Source organism: Astyanax mexicanus, chromosome 4, assembly GCF_023375975.1.
Source record: "Astyanax mexicanus isolate ESR-SI-001 chromosome 4, AstMex3_surface, whole genome shotgun sequence".
In the NCBI taxonomy this organism is placed as follows: Eukaryota; Metazoa; Chordata; class Actinopteri; order Characiformes; family Acestrorhamphidae; genus Astyanax; species Astyanax mexicanus.
Window position 1 is genome coordinate 27,561,972 of NC_064411.1, and position 19,277 is coordinate 27,581,248.

The window sequence follows — 19,277 nt, forward strand, 5'->3', positions numbered from 1 at the left end:
AGCTATAGCATTATGGGATGGGATGGTGAGGGTGATACATATGGAGGAGGAGGAGGGAGCGAGGGAGTGAGTCAGCGAATGAAAAACATAAAAAGGAACATACAGAAGAGAGAAGACAGAAAAGAAAAAAAAGGAGAAAAAAGAGAGAGAGAGCTTCTCTAAGAGAGCCTATAGCGTGTGCGCCGCTGGATGAGAGACTGTACGCCTGTATGCCACCCTTCCCCTGCCCGCTGCAGTGCATGCTGGTACATTTTCCGCCACTATCCTCCGGCAGCCGAGCAGAATAATCAGGCTTACTCGACTGATCACAAGCGCTTTCTCTCGGCTGCGGCCTTTTAGCGCTCGGCCCTGCCGGCCCCAAGGCCTTCGCAAAAAAAAAAAAAAAAGAGACAAAAAAAGAGAGAAATATAAAAGGCAGAGCGAGAGACATCCCAGCCTGAAGAGTGTTTTTTTGTGTGGAACTCGGCCTTCAAGCGAGAGTTTGAGGCAAAAACATCTAATTTACACACTTTCCAGCCTTTCAGCCGCACCCCCGAACAGCCACGACGTGTTTGGCTCTAGTCATTGCCTCCTTCAGTTTCTGTGCTGGAAAAAAAGCTAAGCTAGGTTAGCATTTAGCTCACCAATTATACAAACTTCACGCCTGAGGGGGCGTTCAGCCCACGCCTTTTTATAGCCGGAGCGCTTCCCGCCTCGCGCTCGCAAAGAAGGAGGACCCACTGCTGAGTGTTGGAGGCAGGTTAAGGCAATTTAACTCGGAAACAAAGAAGAAAAAGGAAGCGAAAAAAGATGTTTCACGAAAATATGGCATATGTATACCACACTCATATGTCAAAAGTCATGAGATAGCCGTTTCCTAATATTGTTTCTTCGTTGTACGGCTTGAAAACACCCACACATTTAGAATCCCCTGCATAGCAACACACTGCTTGCCTGAAATCATATCGAGTAAACAGTTAATTGATATTATACAACAGTTAGTTCCGACCTCACAATCTGGTTTGATTGGTTGAGGAGTGTTGATATTTGTGATAACATCACGGCCTTCTCTCACTAAACTTGTATCACACAGTAAGTAACAGTTTTGAATCATCACCTACACCGGCACCAGCAGCAGCGTTAGCTTAGCACAGGCTAGCGCTCAACCACGGCAAGCTCACCCGCAGTGCTGGCTTGTCTTTTGTAGAAAAAAAAGGGAAGAAAAATCGCTCAGCTAATGCCTTCTGACAGCCAGAACAGTAACTTAACCAGCCAGGCTAGGCTAAGCTAAGTTAATGCTGAGCTAAAGCAAGCTACGCTAACCTAACCACAGTCCAGCAAAACAGGCAGAAATTCTCCAAAAATGCAATATCCCGAATAACATCACGGTTGTGATGATCTACAGCCGTGATGTTATATGGGATAACACACTCCCTCTCGTGTTCTATTGCTTAAGTGTATTGCCTAAAAAAAAAAAAAAGGAAGACATAAATCTTTTGCAGCAGCATCTAAAGCAGGGGTCGGCAATTAGTTTTTGGCAGCGGGCCAGATAGTATTTTCCAAGCCATTACGTGGCGGGCCACCAAAAAAATCTGTTTCGGAAAATTAAGTGTATAATAAGATGGAGTGCTACAGGCTAGCAGCTCTCCAGCCCAGAGAGTTGTTAAACCCAATTGCAGAACAGTTGATCTCAAAGCATTTTAACTCAAGAAGAAAGGAAAAAATAAATAAATAAACACTTTTTAGACAGAATTGAACCCATGTTGTCAGGGTCGCGGTACAATACACTGCCACTGCCCCAGCTAGTGAATTGGGACACAGCCAGCAAAAAAAAAAAAACACCCTTATAAGGAGATCGGGAGCCCAAGAACAGGCGGAAAAACAAAAAACGGGCGGAAACTTACGACAGACAAAGACATGGGGGGAATATAAACAAAAGCTCACCAGAGAAGCATTTTATTTCATTTTTTTCCACTAACGTTCATTATAGTTCAATCAACCTCACGAGCCATATGTTTCCGCCTATTGCCGACCCCTGATCTAAAGTACTGCAGGTCAGTTTTAATGATTCAATAATAAGAAAGACATAATTTAACAGGTAAATAAAATAAATGTATTGCTGTTATTACATTAGCATTACAGCTCTGAAGAAATAGTAAAGAAACAAACTAAATGTAGATCTGTCACGAAAATGATGTTATTGATTTATCACACAAAATATAAACACCACAACCTCAATAGTTTTATTTATTAAATATATAATGTACAGGTATATAATATAATGCATATATAAGTGTTCACTAGCCCATATTCCAATGTTTAACGATTCTCAATAATAATTAAAAAAATTGCTATTTAAAATAAATATTAGGTCTGTAATGATTAGTATAGTTTAGTTTTAATCATCGTTGATTATAAAAAAAATTGCTGGGCACAGAAAGATGGGGAGGGGTTTACAATAAACTCAGTATGTGAACCCTAAAGTGCACAAACACAACAATTATATATTTACTTACTATATATGAGCTCTTTTAATTTAAAAGAGTGTTTTTATCACTCTGATAAAGAGATGGAGGGTGTGGCAGAAACAGTTGCTGACTAATCAACTACCCAAAAAATTATTAGATATATGATGTCATCAATGTGTAAATATCAGCGCCATTAAATAGTTCTAATAATGATAATAATAATGTTTATCTCTATATAATAAGACCAGTTGGTATATAATAATAAAGTAAATTTAGGGTTGTATTTGATGTATTTCAGTGTGTGTACAGTATATATGTGTTAGTAAGGTATGTGCTCCTCTCTGATCCTGAAGAGAAGAGCAGATCTCTGTTGGAAAGCTCGGGCTGAATGTGTGTGTTAGCATTAGCCAGATGGATCGTCTCCATTCTCGCCAAACCAGAGCGCTAAAAACGGCCCGGCACCCAGAGGAACGCCGTGACGGAGGATCTGCTCGCCATGGAAACAGGAAACAGGCGAGAAGCTCGAATTCTATCATTCCTCACATCCAGAGAACGAGCATGCTAACGCTCTCATACCTCCCCACACACACACATCTCTCCTTCTCTACTCTCTCTCTCTTTCTTTCCCTCTATCTCTCTCTCTCTCTCCCTCTGCTCTCTCATTCCTTCTCTACTCTCTCTGTATCATACCTCATACCTCCCCCCACACATCTCTCCTTCTCTACTCTCTTTCTTTCTCATTCTCTCACTCTCTCTCTTTCTTTCCATCTCTCTCCTTCTCTACTCTCTCTATTTCTCAATCTCTCTCTGTTCTCTCTTTCTCTGCTCTCTCTTTCCTTCTCTACTCTTCTCTTTTTCCCTCTCTTGTTCTTTCCTTCACTCCCTCTCTCTTTTTTCTGCCTGTCTCCCTCCCACTTTCTCTCTCTCTAATCTCTCCTTATCTACTCTTTCCCTATCTGATTTCTCTCTCCCTCCCTCACTGACTTTATCTCACTCTTCCTCTCCCTCACACCTTCTCTCTGCTTTCTCTTTCTCTATCAACTGTCTCCCTTCCTCTCTGTTCTTTCTTTCTTTCTTTCTTTCTTTCTTTCTTTCTTTCTTTCTTTCTTTCTTTCTCTCTCTGTCCTTTCTTTCTTTTCTTTCTTTCTTTCTTTCTTTCTTTTTCTCTCTGTCTAACACTCCCTCCCTCACTGTCTCTTTCTTTCTTTCCTTCTTTTTTCTTTCTTTCCCTCACCGACTCTCTCACTCTTTCTCTCCCTCCCACTTTCTCCCTGCTTTCTCTTTCTCTATCTACTCTCTCCCTCCCTCTCTGTTCTTTTTTCCTTTCTTTCTTTTTCTCTCTGTCTAATGCCCCCTCCCTCACAGACTCTATCTAACTCTGTTTTTCTCCCCCACTTTCTTTCTTTCTTTCTTTCTCTGTCAGACACGCTGTTCTCTTTCCCGCTCTTTCTCCCTTGAGTCCCCTTTTTCTGCTCCATCTCTTTTTCTCACACTCTGCTCTCTCTCTGACACTTGCTTTGCTCTCCATTTCTCTCTCTCTCTCTCTCTCTCTCTCTCTCTACCCCTCTATCTCTCTGTTCTCGTTCTGCTCTTTTTCTCTCTTGCTCTCTCCCCCCTCTTTCTCTTTCTCTCTCTCTCTCTCTCTCTCTCTATATATATATATATATATATATATATATATACAAATATATATATCTATGACACTCTGCTGTCTCTCTTTTCTCTCACTCTCTCTGTTCACATTCTGCTCTTTCTCTCTCTCTCGCTCTCTCTCTCTTTTTCTCTGAGGGACGGACAGATAAATGTGAGATGAGTGGTTGTGATTTCTGTGAGCTAGGAGCCAAGTGTATCACACACTCCTGATTGTCTCCTGCTCAGTCTAAACAGCATGGAGCAGCAGAGACAGCGTTTGTTCATAGCAGTATATTATCTAGCTGATATATCAGATTAAACTGTGCTTTATCTGCAGTTTAGCTCGATTAAAAAAGAAGTATATTTGATAGCTGGGTCGGATCGAGACCAGATCATGTTCTCACCACAAGCAAACCACTCCAGAAAAAGAAATCTGCGCGTTGTGCGGGAACTGGGAGGATTACAGCAGAAGTTGGGGTCAAAAAGAAAACTAGGAGACTAATTTCAGATTGTATTAATATTGTGTGTTAATGCTTAAATGTTAACAGCCCTAAACTACACACATAAAAAAAACTCTCATCCACGACTATCGACTTAATCCCCGAATAAAATGTCTTGTTAAAAAAACAACTAAATGACCAGAATTATGGGCTGATGCTGTTTTAATTAGAATTTCTTCTCGCCTTGTATTAAAGAGCTGCGAGTGAGAATTAGTGTGCTGTTGTTATCACTGCCAGTATCTGCAGATTTTAGGGGTTAAAGTGGAGCGAGAGCAGCTGAAGGAGCACAGATTGGCTGATCCGTGTGCTTCATTACGGTTCTTTATTCTTTACGAGTGGGGCAGCAGCTGCCGCCTGATTAGGGCTTTATAATGGGCTTGTTTAATGGACTGCAGTGAGACCAGTAAAGCTGGGAGTGACCCACTGGTGTGTGTCCTCAGGGGAGGGCTGGCCTCAGCTCCATATGCCCGAGGGTCCACTGGGACTGATGTCTGCAGCTGGGACGTCCAGAGTTGGGCAGCTGTTTCCCCGGTCCCAGCTCGGGGTAACGCAGAGTGAATGAGAATTTAAATAAAAGTTATCAGGGCGTCTCACCGGGTGAAGGAAAGGCCTCAATAGCAGCTTTTTCTATTCTTTTGGTCCACTTGAGTTTCTGAATCAGTTTCTCTGATTTTGCTATTTATAGGTTTATGTTTGAGTAAAATGAACATTGTTGTTTTATTCTATAAACTACAGACAACATTTCCCCAAAATTCCAAATAAAAATATCGTCATGTAGAGCATTTATTTGCAGAAAATGAGAAATGACTGAAATAACAAAAAAAACAATGCAGAGCTTTCAGAAAACAAGTTCCTATTCATGTTCAGGTTTTAAGAGATCAATTATCAATATTTGGTGGAATAACCCTGGTTTTTAATCACAGTTTTTATGCATCTCGGCATCATGTTCTCCTCCACCAGTCTTACACACTGCTTTTGAATAACTTAATGAATTTACTCCTGGTGTAAAAATTCAAGCAGTTCAGTTTGGTTTGATGGCTTGTGATCATCCATCTTCCTTCTGATTACATTCCAGAGGTTTTCAATTTGATAAAATCAAAGAAACTCATCATTTTAAGCTGTCTCTCAATCCTTACTTACATACAATGCCTGGTAAAAAAAACATCTTATCAGAGTAAAATAAGATTTATTGATTTAAAATTAGATCATTTCACTAAGATTTAGTGTTTTGCAGTGTGCAGGTTTTTATTTTGGTAAAATCAAAGAATCAAAGAAATTTAAGTAATCTCTTATTTTTTTCCAGAGCTGTTATGCAAAACTCTCGTTTATGCATGCTTTTGTATTTCCATATGGGTCTCGGCTGCCCATATAAACATTCAAGGAAGTAAAAAAATCAGTCAACTGAAAGAGTTTCATATTATTCTTTGAGCCTTTTGGATGCTCCCTTACTGTAATGTCACAATAAGGAAACCTGCATAGACCCATCCTGGCACCACCCATACCTCACCTGTCAACCCCCACCAAAGCCCCGCCCATTAGATTAGCTAAAGATCCACCATGCTGGTTGAAATCCACAGATTAGCCAGTAGACTTTGTCTGAGGGAGGAATCTGTACCTACTCCCAGTGGCAAGTCATCAGATAATGGAGATGCATGTACTTTCAATAGTTTTCTAATTCTATCAAAGTTAAATATAAAGTTTTGCTATAGAGAATAGAGCTGGTAAGATCTGTTTATGTGAGAGTGATTTTGTGCAAAGAACTTCATCAACATGTTTTGTATAGCCCATGGACGTATTCTAACCTGTGTAAAAAGAGGTATAATAGGTCCTCTTTAACTCATGATCCTCAAACCACAGACAGTGTCAGAGCTTTAATCTGCTGAGCCACTCGGAGACCCATTTTTCTCCATTTTAATAGATAACAGAATAGCATATTTTCTAAAAAGTAGACTTTGTTTTAATCAAGAACTGGATACAGCTTGAGGGAAGTGTATGATGCTGATGCTAGTGCTAGGTAATTGGTAGGTATAAGCATGTTTGTGTGTGTGTTTGTGTGTGTGTGTGTGTGTGTGTATGAGCTATGAGCTAGAGAACATTGTAGCTCTATGGGGAAAACTAAATAAGCTAACTCTGCATATTGAACATTACTAAAAATGTCAATTGTGTTGAATTATTGCTTTAAAGTTGACTACACATACAAATCCATTGGCAAATAACACAGATCCATCCCAGATCCAGCCATCGTTTTCCTGAAGGAGGTAAATACACTATGGGGATAACTGTTAAGAGGTGAAGAAATAAGCATGTAGTCAAGTACGTGAATATATAAATAAATGATAAAAAGATGGAAAATATAATTTGTAAACATAGACCATTAAACTGCTGACCAGAGCTTTATTAGTGGCTTTTCCAAAACTGCTGTAAATTGGCAGAGATTTAAATTCAAGGCTAAAACGTAGAATTTTCAGCGCTGTGTGTTAAAGCAGATTCACACAGCACAGATATACAGATATACATATATACCAGTGGCGATTGCTCTAAGACTGCAAGGGAAGCTCAGCTTCCCCTAAAATGTAAAAAAATAAGTGATTAAATATATACTGTTGTGTGTACATGTCACTGATTAAATATGCGCTACAACGCGCTGAACTTAGTTCAGAATCTTATCACTGGTAACGCCGCGGCTTTCCTCTCACTCATTCCCGCAGCTTCACAGCGCTGTTTTAAACAGTGCGGACGCTGAGCGTCCACAGAGCTCAATAGCGGAGCAAAGCGCGCGGCGAAACGAGACGAGTTATTGGATAAATGCTGGGCTTTGTCCCGCCTATCGGACGCTCAGCGTCTCTGGGGGTCTATGGGGCAGTTGGCTGACCTCGGCCGGCCCGGACGCTCAGCTTCTGCATGATGATTGGATGATCTGTCTGAGGCGGAGTCCCTTTTTGATTGACAGCGAAATGAGCGAATCAGCGATCTTTTAGTGTAAAACACGGACACACTTCACACTAGCCTCGCGCCAGTGCAAGCTGCACATAATGTCAGACAGTTTTAATGTTGTGGACGGATTTTGGAGAAGCCATTTGATAGTCTTCCTTACGAAGAAAAACTTAGAGTTAAACAGGAGGGCAGATCAACTGCTCAGATTAATTTGGTGTAAAAGGTGGGGAAAAGTAACAGGTATTTTCAGCTGTTCTGGTATGATAAAGTGAGCTGGCTGACTGGAAGTGCTGTAATAAATAAAATGTACTGATGGCCATTCCTCTTGATGAAACTATCTCAGGGGCCAGTAGTAAGTATTGTGTTATCATTAAAAATAATTTTAATAATTTTAATTAATAAAGGGATTATTCAAGGAAATTAAAATTGTCCAAAAAGGAACTAAATTTACCTGCATTTTTTCCTTTACCAACTTTAAAGGTTTTGCGAAATGTTTTTTTTTACTGATCATTTTATGTTTATTCATGTCATAGCGTCTTTTTTACGTAAGTGTTCAATGTAAAGAATGGGTACCTTTTTTTACCTTTTTGTGTAGTGAAAACTTGAAAATAATGCCTTTTGTTTACAAAAAAAAAAAAAACACTTCTCAGGGAGAGTAGAATTTTTGTATAAATAAAACGACATATGTTAAGATGTAGGCCGAAACTGAGCTTCCCCTCCTTGAAAGACCAGCATCCGCCACTGATATATACGTGCTGGAACACACAATCTTCTCACTATATTTACTTTCTTACCCCTGCGTTAGACAGCTCTGACCAATCAGAGGAGATGATGTGCTTGCGTGGTTTATTTGTGCACATTTTGTTACATTTAGAAAAAATGCCAGTGTGAAAAAAGGTTCCTCTATACAATATATCATGCATTCTTTATTCCAGCGCCCCACGTTGGTTTTATCTCCCCTCAAACAAACAAGTATATCCTAGTATTTTAATTGACACCACTAATATATATACAATAGCATTTATCATTATAAAAACTTGTGTCTTAAAATGAACAAATGCGATTAATCGCAGTTAATCACAGAATATTGCCATGATTAATCCGATTAATTTTTTAATCAATTGACCACACTAATTTATACAGCTCTGGGGAAAATTAAGACCTATACCTAAACCTATAATTTACATATATATTTATATCTCTCAAAATCCCAAATCTTTTAACATAAGACTTGAATTTGGACACAAGAATTAAATAAAATAAAATAAATTAAATAAACTTGACCAGTGACATTTTGTGCTTATTTTGAGTATTTGTTTTAAATAAGATAAATATAAGATAAAAAGTGAGACTGATTAAAGACATTTTCTCTAAAATAAAAAAAAAAATAATCTTACAATTACAATGCTTGGTAAGGCAAAAAAAATGAACAGAGGAAAAAAAATAGAATTATTGACTTAATTTTAGATCATTTCACTAGGATTTTAGTTTTTTTTTTAAGTGTGGTAAAAAAAACATGATAATGACTAAAAACAACAAAAATATAAATGTTTTTCTGTGTTTAATTCAAAAAATATTTGACGTAATTGAAATAGCATAGTTTAGTAATGTGCATTATGTTATTACACTTTGTATCAATGTTCAAAATCTAAATTGAGATCTACAGCTGGGAGTCGGGTGCAGGTTTTAGTGTTCAGAGGAACAGTGTAATAGAGGGTATAGAGCGTTAATGCTACACTCACTCTCAGCTGATGCAACACCTAAACACTGCTTACTCTCCTCAGCTCACTGTAGCCATGGAGAGCCAGGGGAGGCCGAGGTGCTGAGGAAAACTGTTATTGTCCTCCTACTGAGCCCTGACACATGCGCACACGCACACACACTCACACACACACATACACAATATAATATAATGCCATACTGGTAAAAAGGCTAGGCTATGCTACTGTATTTGTATTATTTACACTGACACACTGCATGTGAAAAAGACCCATGTGTCCCATGACTTTTGCCACATGTGTGACTGAAACTCTAGTCTATTCACAAGGACAATTCTGACCAGAAACTGCCGATCACCATCATTTCCACCTACTGCACTAGACTGTGCTGTCCACTGTGGGTGGTAATATTAGCCTTCTATAAACAGAGAAATGTTAAATGTCCCCACTTCAGAACCTCAGAAATGGAACATCCCACCCATCTGCACTATCCATCATTAGCACGCTAGCTAGTGATCAACCTCACAAGATATCACCTCACAACATATACAGGTATATACAGGCTGTCTCCTTAAGCCGTCCCCCGAGGCAACACTTCATGATCAGTTTACAGTACATATTGCAATCCCATGACTTCTGGCACAGCTGATGTCCACCATATACTCAGAAAATCATTCTGATATACAGTACATTCTGGCATCCCATGACTTCTGGCACAGCTGATGTCCACCATATACTCAGAAAATCATTCTGATATACAGTACATTCTGGCATCCCATGACTTCTGGCACAGCTGATGCCCACCATATACTCAAAAGATCTTTCTGATTTACAGTACATACTGCCATCCCATGACTTCTGGCACAGCTGATGTCCACCATATACTCAGAAAATCTTTCTGATTTACAGTACATACTGCCATCCCATGACTTCTGGCAGAGTTGATGTCCACCATATACTCAGAAAATGATTCTGATATGTACTTTAATAGAACATGTAAATCTATAAAATTGTGTATTTACCCAATGGTTACTCCAAGGTGCTATCCAAGGTGGTTGCAATGGTGTTGCTAAGTGAAAGCTACGTATGTTAATGCTCAGTGGTTGCTAGATGGTTGCTAAGGTGTCACTAGATGGGTTTAATAGAAGGGGGTTGGTTGCAAAGGTGCTGCTATGTTGTAGCTAAGGTTTTGCTAAGCAGCTGAAGTTCAGGCTGTTAGTATTATAAGCTGCTTCTAAGTGTTGCTATGGTTACTAAAATATGTTAAAAGGTGGTTGTTGAGGTTTTACTAGCTGGGTTCTATGGAAGTTGTTTGGTTGCCACGGATAGTGATCGCTATGTGTTTTTTAGAGCTATATTACATGATAGGATTTCGGCTCTTGCTTGTGAATATTTATACATGCAAATGTATCGCCTCTGATTGGCTAACAGCACTGCAACACTAGGAGGCGTTTTAACATAAAGAGATTATTACACTAATAACAGTCTTTACAATGTCATATGTTAGATTACAACATGTGTAATAAAGCCCTGCTAAGTGCAGTTCAGCCACTGATCTAGGCTTAGAGTCTCTGTAAAACGTAAAATCCACCGGAGATCCTATTTAAACCTATAGTTACACACAGAGTTGGGTAGTCCAAATCCAGAAAGTAAAAATCCACCCATCCATTTCAACCCTTCCCCTTGTAAATCTTATTCAAGTGTAAGGGTTACACTCAAAAACCAGGGGTAGGGTACAAATTATGGGATTAAAATGGGACTAGGCCCTAATGTGAGGATGGTCAGCACGGGTGTCTGTCTGCTGATGTACAGTATCAGAGTCTGGGGATCCGGTGCTTTCTTCTGAGTGGACTGTCTACCACTGATGCTTTATCAGTCGCAGCTGGACAGGAGGCGGAGTCTGGCTTCACATGTATCAGAGGAGGCATCTGCTTGCCCTTATGCTCCTGGTGTTGGGGGCACTATTAGCTATTAGTGAGAGGGGGTCCTAATGGGTTTGTAGGGTGATGGGCTTCCAAATTGGGGAGAATAGGGGATTAAAAATGAATGGGATTTTTAAATTAATGATTAAAAACAAGCAAATACAAACACACAGAATCATACAGGATAAAATTAAATGTGAATGTGAAGATTGGGCAGTGTGTGTGTGTGTGTGTGTGTGTAATGCTGCAGTAATGGCAGCAGCCTATTCCCCTGACTCCGAGCCTTCTGCTACTCTCAAAACTGCCAAATCCCCCCTTCTCCCCACCTTCCATCTCTCCTCTAACATCAATCCCCCCCCCCTCTCTCTTTTCTTCCAACAACCCCCCCTCCTCATTCTCAGAGTGTGAATGAGTTTCCACCTCAGTGAAAACTAATCCCTGGGATTTTTAATGTAAAATGCCCCACCTTGAGGATTGGTATCATGGGAGTGATTACACAACACCACCACACACATAACACACAAAACACACACACATACATGTACACACAAAACACGTACACAACACGTTCGCAAACATGCAGCTCTGGAAAAAAATATGAAACCACTCTAAAATGATGAGTTTCTTTGATTTTACCAAATAAAAACCTCTAAAATATAATCAAGAGGAAGATGGATGATCACAAGCCATCAAACCAAACTGAACTGCTTGAATTTCTGCACCAGGAGTAAAGGCATGAAGTTATCCAAAAGCAGTGTGTAAGACTGGTGGAGGAGAACATGATGCCAAGATTAAAACTGCATTATTTGATTATTTGAGGTCTGAAAGTTCTGCATCTTTTTTCTTATTTTAGTCATTTTTCATTTTCTTTAAATAAATGCTCTAAATGACATTTATTTGAAATTTAGAAGAAATTGTGTATGTAGTTTATAGAATAAAACAAAAATGTTTAATTTTTTCAAACATATCAATAAATAGCAAAATCAGAAAAAGTGCTCTCTTCATTTTTTCAAGAGCTGTACTTATCTTAAATAATTTCCCAAAGCAGGGACTGAAGACAGTGTGGCAATCCTCAATCAGTTCCCATATCTTTTCTACCAACAAACTCAATATCAGATAATTTATGACTTTTCTGACCCTTACTTATGTTGACTGGGCCAGTTTCTGATCTGATTTTGTAGATATGCAAATAATGTGGGTTTTTTTTATAATATTTGCTGTATTTTGTAATTTTCTGGTCATTTACGACCACCAATCAAAATGTGTCACTAAATAAAATTATAATCTACTAAATTATAGTCTAATAAAATATTAAAAGTGCAAGATCAGGGTAAGGTCTAAAAACTAGTTTAGGAATCTGTTAAAGCTGATGTCTGTAAATTTTGGGATTTGGGGGGTTTAGGGTCCTCTCTGGTGAAAGTGGGTAATTGCACAGAGCGTGCAGAAAAATCTTTTTAAACTGGGAGGGTGTGATGCGGTCTCCTTTCAGAGCGGATGAATCCGATTCCAGGTTATGTCAGAAACTTCACTACTTCATTTATTTGGTTTTACTATGAGTAAATGAGCTACTGAGATCTGAGTTCCCTCTTCTGAAGTCTCCATTGCTCCACCAGCTGCTCGCATTCAGTAAAACTGAGCTGGATCCTCTTTTTTTTAAGAGGAAGGTGGGGCAGGGTTTGTTGGGTATATGGGAATATAGTATGGAAAGTTCTAATAACCAAAAATATGGTTTGTTGCCTGAGGGCAACACTATGATATTTAGGGTTAAGTACTGAGTTAAATAGGGAAGCTTTAAAGGGTTAAAGTGTGGATAAATATAGTCGATATAGTTGATGACTACATCAGCCTATTAAAAATCTAAAAATATCGTCTACACCTTTTCCTCAGCCGCCGCCATCACACGCTCACATCCAACCTGTTGTGTACGTAATCGTATCTACAGTAATAATGACTGGACTAATTGAATCAAAAGTGACCAGAAAGCATTCAGATCAAACAGGGTGGAAGGATCTTCCGGCGTCTTCCCGCTGAAGATAAAAGCCCTCGGCAGCTGGTGAGGAATGGTGACAGACAGGCGCGGCAGTGCCAATACTCGCTGCCTAAATATGCTGTGACTGCCAATGCGACGCACTTCATTACCAGACTAACAAATTCATTACTGCCTTCATCTCCGTCCTCCCACTCCGCTCAGCGTGATGCGCTCCCTGTCCGCGCTCGCCGCCGGCTCGTTAAGAGGCAGAAAATCTCCGGCCCGTTGCTCCTGACGCTCCACGCCATTACAATTCCATTCCCCCGTTCCCATGATAACGGGGCAGCCCTTCATTTCAGACTAAACACCCTGACGTACAGCAGGAGCGGGAGGACACACTGCAGTTACTGTACGCCCTCATACGGTGAACATTGGGTCAGTTTTAAAATGTAGTGTAGTCCAAAACTAGGGTAAATCCCCAAAAAATATACTGTATGTTTCTGACTATAAGGCTCACTATCAGTAATTGTCTATTTCCTGGTCTGTTTTCATACATAAGGTGCACTAGATTATAAGGCGCATTAAACAACACTAGTATGGATGTAAGTGAAACGAGTGCTGGATGTTAATCTACACAGATTTCTCTCCTGAAAACTGTTTATTTGGGTGAGTAAAGCTCTTCTGTTCATATACAGTAAACTTAGATTTCCCATATTTTGTCTAAGGATTATTTTTTAGTGAAGTTTCTCCAGCACTAAGGCTGGGTGCAGCAGCATTAGCAATAGTCGCTAACCACAGCACGTGTGGGATGTTAATGCTGCCCGTCTGCTAGCGCTGCTGTTAGCGGCTAGTGCTGATGCCGATGCACCCAGCCTTAGTGCTGGAGAAACTTTACTGTAAGCTCACTTCACTTATAACTCTGTACTTCAGCAGAGTGGCTTTACTGCTTATTAATACCTGACTGGTAGAATTCATACATTCTACGGATTATAAGGCGCACTGTTGTTTTTTTGAGAAAATTAAAGGATTTTAAGTGCACTTTGTAGTCTGAAAAATATGGTAGGCAGTAGGGTTGAGAATCAGGCAGCATCTTATGATACAATATTATCACAAAATATTGCCTATAATGATGATGATATCACAGTACTTGTATTTTTTGCTACTCAAAATATTGTAAGACAATTTTTTATGATACTTCACAACATTTGTGTTACTAAGAAAAGTGTTTTTCTCTTCTAAAGGGATTAGTTTCTCAGGGGGTTCTGGGTTAGTTTTCTCTTTTATGGGGGGTCCTTTGTGATTTTATTCCCGTCAGGAACGACGATGTATTTGTGTTTTTTTTCTTAGACGTCCTCTAAGAAAATTACAGGCTGACTTATCTACTGTTCATTGCTGAACCCCGTGGTCCTCCGGTAATTTTAGTTCCGTCCGGACGCACATCTCTGAGTTTCATCACATCGTGTTTAATAAAATAGCTAATTGTCCACTGCTACACATTGTAATTACACTTTGGGTGTGCGTTTCCACGGAGATCCACGTAAAAACACAAAATGGAGGAGCTACTGAACGCGATGTAACGTGACCGAAAAAAAGCCAAAAAACTCACTGTTCCTCCTGTTTTTTTTAGTTTTATCAATGATATGATACAACAAAAACTATTCGATATATCACAATATCAATATATTGCTCCTCCCCTAATAGACATACATTCCAGAACTTGCCCCACCTCTTATCTAGCACCCTATAAACACTATCTGCCTAGCTTACCATCTACCTTACAGACACTTTATTTAAGTTTCATTCAGCTTAGCTACCAATACATACCAGGACATACTTTACACATGCATTTCTGGACAAGCTGAGCGATACTGGAAGTGACAAAAACACGTAGACTGATGCAGTAAAACAATGGCTATAAATTGGTTTATGCATCGTTACACAGGTCTTCCCAATGTTGTCTTCCCCACTTCCCTCATGTTATATAGTGAAGTTTGAGTCAAGCTTGCTGTCAAAAAAGTCAGCTCCAATAAAAAGGAAAGCTGTTAAAACCTGCTAAATCTGTATCTGACTGCTCCCAGATCTAGTTGATATGATATAAAAAAACAGCTCCAGAAATGAAACACAGTGCCTCTGCCTCTCCTTTTTCTGATGCAACATATTGAGCCATATGCATACTTTTTCCCCGCAGTCTTTCCTTCAGCTTTTCGTACAAAAAAAAAAACACATCAGTAAACACGCATCATTTATTATTTACCGCATTTTCAGGTCATTCAAAAGTTCAGAAGCACAGTTTTCCTAGGCGGAGGAATGATGGCAGCTGATGGCAGCAGTGTTACAGATGGTACGTTGTGGCACGTGATAAACGGGCGTACGGGGTGATGGAGTGAAGTGATGGTTCTATATCTCAGGGATGGTTATGAAGGTGCTGGAAACTGGCTCTTACCTCTGATGATGGATAGTTTGGAGGTGACAGCAATTTCACCCTCGGTGTTCCGGGCCACGCACTCGTAAACGTTCTCGTCTCGCGGCGCCCTGAGCGGCTGGATCCGAAGCACCGCCCCCGCGCCTTCGTCAAACTCTATAGTCTAGACCAATCAGAGCAACAGAGGATTAACCAATCAACCAATCAGAGTGAAGAAACGTTGTAGTGTTTGTAGTGTATATACTAGTGCATCTCAAAAAATAAATCAATAGAATATCATTGAAAAGTTACTTAATTTCAGTAATTCAGTTAATAAGTAAAATTTATTAAACTTATAGAAACTTTATTAAATACAGAGTGATCTATTTAAAAAAAAAATATTTTATTGTTGATGATTATGGATAACAGCCAATGAAAACGCAAAAATCAGTGTCTCAGAAAATTTGAATATTATATAAGACCAATTGGTACTTTTGGCTACAGTGTGGGCAGTGTGCCAAGTCCTGCTGAAAAATGAAATCCGCATCTCCATAAAAGTTGTCAGCAGAGGGAAGCATGAAGTGCTGTTTTCCGATTTTCCCGAAAAAAAAAAAAAACGAAAGTTAAAGTAAGACCTGCCAAAAGATGCCCAAAACTTTTACTTCAGGCTGTTTTGCTTTTTTATTTTTTTGGAACTGTAAAAGACATGAATAAAACATCACAGTTTTGTTTTAAATATTTCTTAAACTTTTTTTTTCAATTATTGTGTGCCAAGCATTCACTTGTTTATATTACATTTCTATTACATTTGTTTACTGTACTTACACAAATGTTACTATACATACACACACAGTGATTTACTACATTAGCAGCAGTGAGATCAGCTTACAACTAGTATTTTAGGGTGTAGGATGGGCTTTGATTCATTCCACCCCCCCATGTCAATCCCACCACCACCAAGTGTAAAACTAATCGAATTATTTTTATTTTATTTGAAGAAAGCAATACTGTCAACATTTATTATTTCTTTTTAACTTATTTCAAAATTTCTCCCATTTTTCATCCAATTTAGCTAGCCCAACTGTGCCACCCATTCAACTGCTAATCAGCTAATCAGCCTCCTCTGATACATGCAAAGTCAGCCACCATATGTTTTTGATCTGCTACTGATGCAGCATTACTGAGTAGCATCACAGCGCACTCGGAGGAAAGCGCAGCGGCTCGGTTCTGATACATCAGCTCACAGACGCAGCCTTGTGCTGATCCACATCACCCTAGGAGTGATGAGGTGAAAGAGTGCCATCTACTGTACCCAGAGGTGGAAAGTAATGAATTACATTTACTCACATTACTGTAATTAAGTAGATTTTGTGAATCATTTGTCATTTTTAAAGTAGTTTTTAAAATAGGTAATTTTACTTCTACTCAAGTACATTTTGACACAAGTAATTTACTTCGCTACGTTGGAAAACTCCATGTTACTGAGTAAAAACAGGGAAATAACAAGGTAATAACGTCCTCATGCAATGCAAAATGTGCCCCTCCAGACAGAGCTGTCAGCGTTCAAAACTTCCACATCAAACCTGAGAAAGCATGTGGTGGTAAGTATTTTTATCATTAAATAATGACAAAAAAAAAAACATGTAAAAAGCATAACAATGGCAAGTTAAAATATAACAATATAACTTTTAATGAATAATTAAAAGTAACTATGTAACTTTTACTCAAAGAACATTTTAAATTGAGTACTTTTTTACTTTTACTCGAGTAGATTTTTAGATGGGTACTTTTACTTTTACTTGAGAAGAATTTTAGCAAAGTAAAGGTACTTTTACTTAGTTGCAAATTTTCAGTACTTTTTTCCATGTCTGATTGTACCAACCCAGAGAGAGCAAGACCAATTGTTTGCTCTCTCAGGGCTCCGGCTGCTGATGGCAAGCTGCATGACTGGGATTCGAACCGGCGATCTCCCGATCAAAGTGCCAGCGCTTTAGACCGCTTATGCTTCTGCTTTAATACCAGCAGTATGGAAGTGACGTTCCCAGTGCAGTCTGAAATGTATTAGTGAATTAATTTCTGAAGGAAAGGTTTTAATTTGAGGCGCTGTTAAGTGCAGGGAGGAACATACTGCAGAGCTTCAGACGAGCACCGCTGGTACGGTTTGGTTTCTATTTGCATTTCAAATTTAAGCGCGGAGTGCAATAGTTTCTTCTTGGCTGCAGGCAGCAGGGTGGGAGGAATATTTCGCCGGCTTTATGAGCGCCTTAATTGCGCTCCCTGTGAGCAGAAGCCACCGCGCGAGGCCACGGAAGACGCCGGCGTTTTGTTCGGTTGACTTGGGTGGAAAGGCTAAGAGCCGCGAGACGAGTTTAACTTGTTGCCATGCATAATAAATACGCCGGCTCACTGAAGCTAAAACCAGACAAAAGACACGTTTAAACAGCACAGGATTAACTCACAGCACTCTTTGTTTAGCATGACAGATGATTAACCATGCGTACATCAATCAGCCATAGCATTATGACCACCTCCTTGTTTTTACCACTATTATTATATACATTTTATCAGCTCCACTGATCATAAAAGACAGTTAGTGCACTATAGTAGTTCTATAATAATTACAGACTGTAGTTCTGTACCTGTTTCTCGGTATATTTTATTATTATCCTCATTTTATCCTCATTTTAGGAGAGAAAACCAGCACAGAACAGTGTGTGTTGTGCTGGTATGAGCAGATCAGATGCAGCAGTGCTGCTGGAGTTCTTAAACCAGGCAAATTCAACTGTTTAGAGCTTAAAGTAATTGCCCTAATAGTGTATACAGCTCTGGAAAATAATAAGCGAGCACTTCACTTTCTTAATCAGTTTCCTATAAATTTTATTTATAGGTTTATGTTTGAGTAAAATGAACATTGTTGTTTTATTCTATAAACTACAGACAACATTTCTCCCAAATTCCAAATAAAAATATTGTCATTTAGAGCAAAAATAGATGCATAGCTTTTAGACCTCGAATAATGCAAAGAAAATAAGTTCATATTCATAAAGTTTTAAGAGTTCATGAATCAATATTTGGTGGAATAACCCTGATTTTTAGTCACAGTTTCATTCATCTTGGCATCATGTTCTCCTCCACCAGTCTTACACACTGCTTTTGGATAACTTTATGCCTTTACTCCTGGTGCAAAAATTCAAGCAGTTCAGTTTGGTTTGATGGCTTGTGATCATCCATCTTCCTCTTGATTATATTCCAGAGGTGTTCAATGTGGTAAAATCGAAGAAACTCATCATTTTTAAGTGCTCTCTTATTTTTTCCAGAGTTGTTTATATAGTTTACAATAAAGTGTGAGGTTTCAAAAGTCTTAAACTAACCAAGCACTTAGGTGCTCTTATCTGGGGAGCTGTTAACTTGTGGTTTCTGTGGCTGGTAACTCTGATAAACGTATCCTGTACAACAGAGGTAACTCTTGCTCTTCCTTTCCTGGGGCGGTCCTAATGAGTGCCAGTTTCATCATAATGTAATTGGGTAAAATGAATAAAATAGATTCAATTAAATTCCAACAGATGGTAGAATCAAACCTCGCATAATCTGCAAACAAGAACTGAGAGGTTTTAGAAGCTGTGAATTGCAAAATTCTTTAGGCCATTCTGCTGCTTTTTTATTATTTTGTAACAGATCTGTAACAGAAGGAAATAAAAATTTAATTCTGCTTAAAATATTTATTCAGTTGTATTTAGGTCATCTTTTATTTGCT

At 39.1% G+C, this 19,277-nt stretch overlaps 1 protein-coding gene across 16 annotated transcripts in view; it reads right to left on the reverse strand.

Annotated features, from left to right (window-relative positions):
- ptprsb (protein tyrosine phosphatase receptor type Sb) overlaps positions 1-19,277 on the reverse strand; it is a 281,301-nt gene that overhangs the window by 172,425 nt on the left and 89,599 nt on the right. For all 16 annotated transcript variants that reach the window (XM_049478946.1, XM_049478941.1, XM_049478945.1 and 13 more), the window contains exon 5: positions 15,566-15,707. In XM_049478946.1, the coding sequence (XP_049334903.1) occupies positions 15,566-15,707 (142 nt within the window). The remainder of the gene's footprint in view (positions 1-15,565; positions 15,708-19,277) is intronic.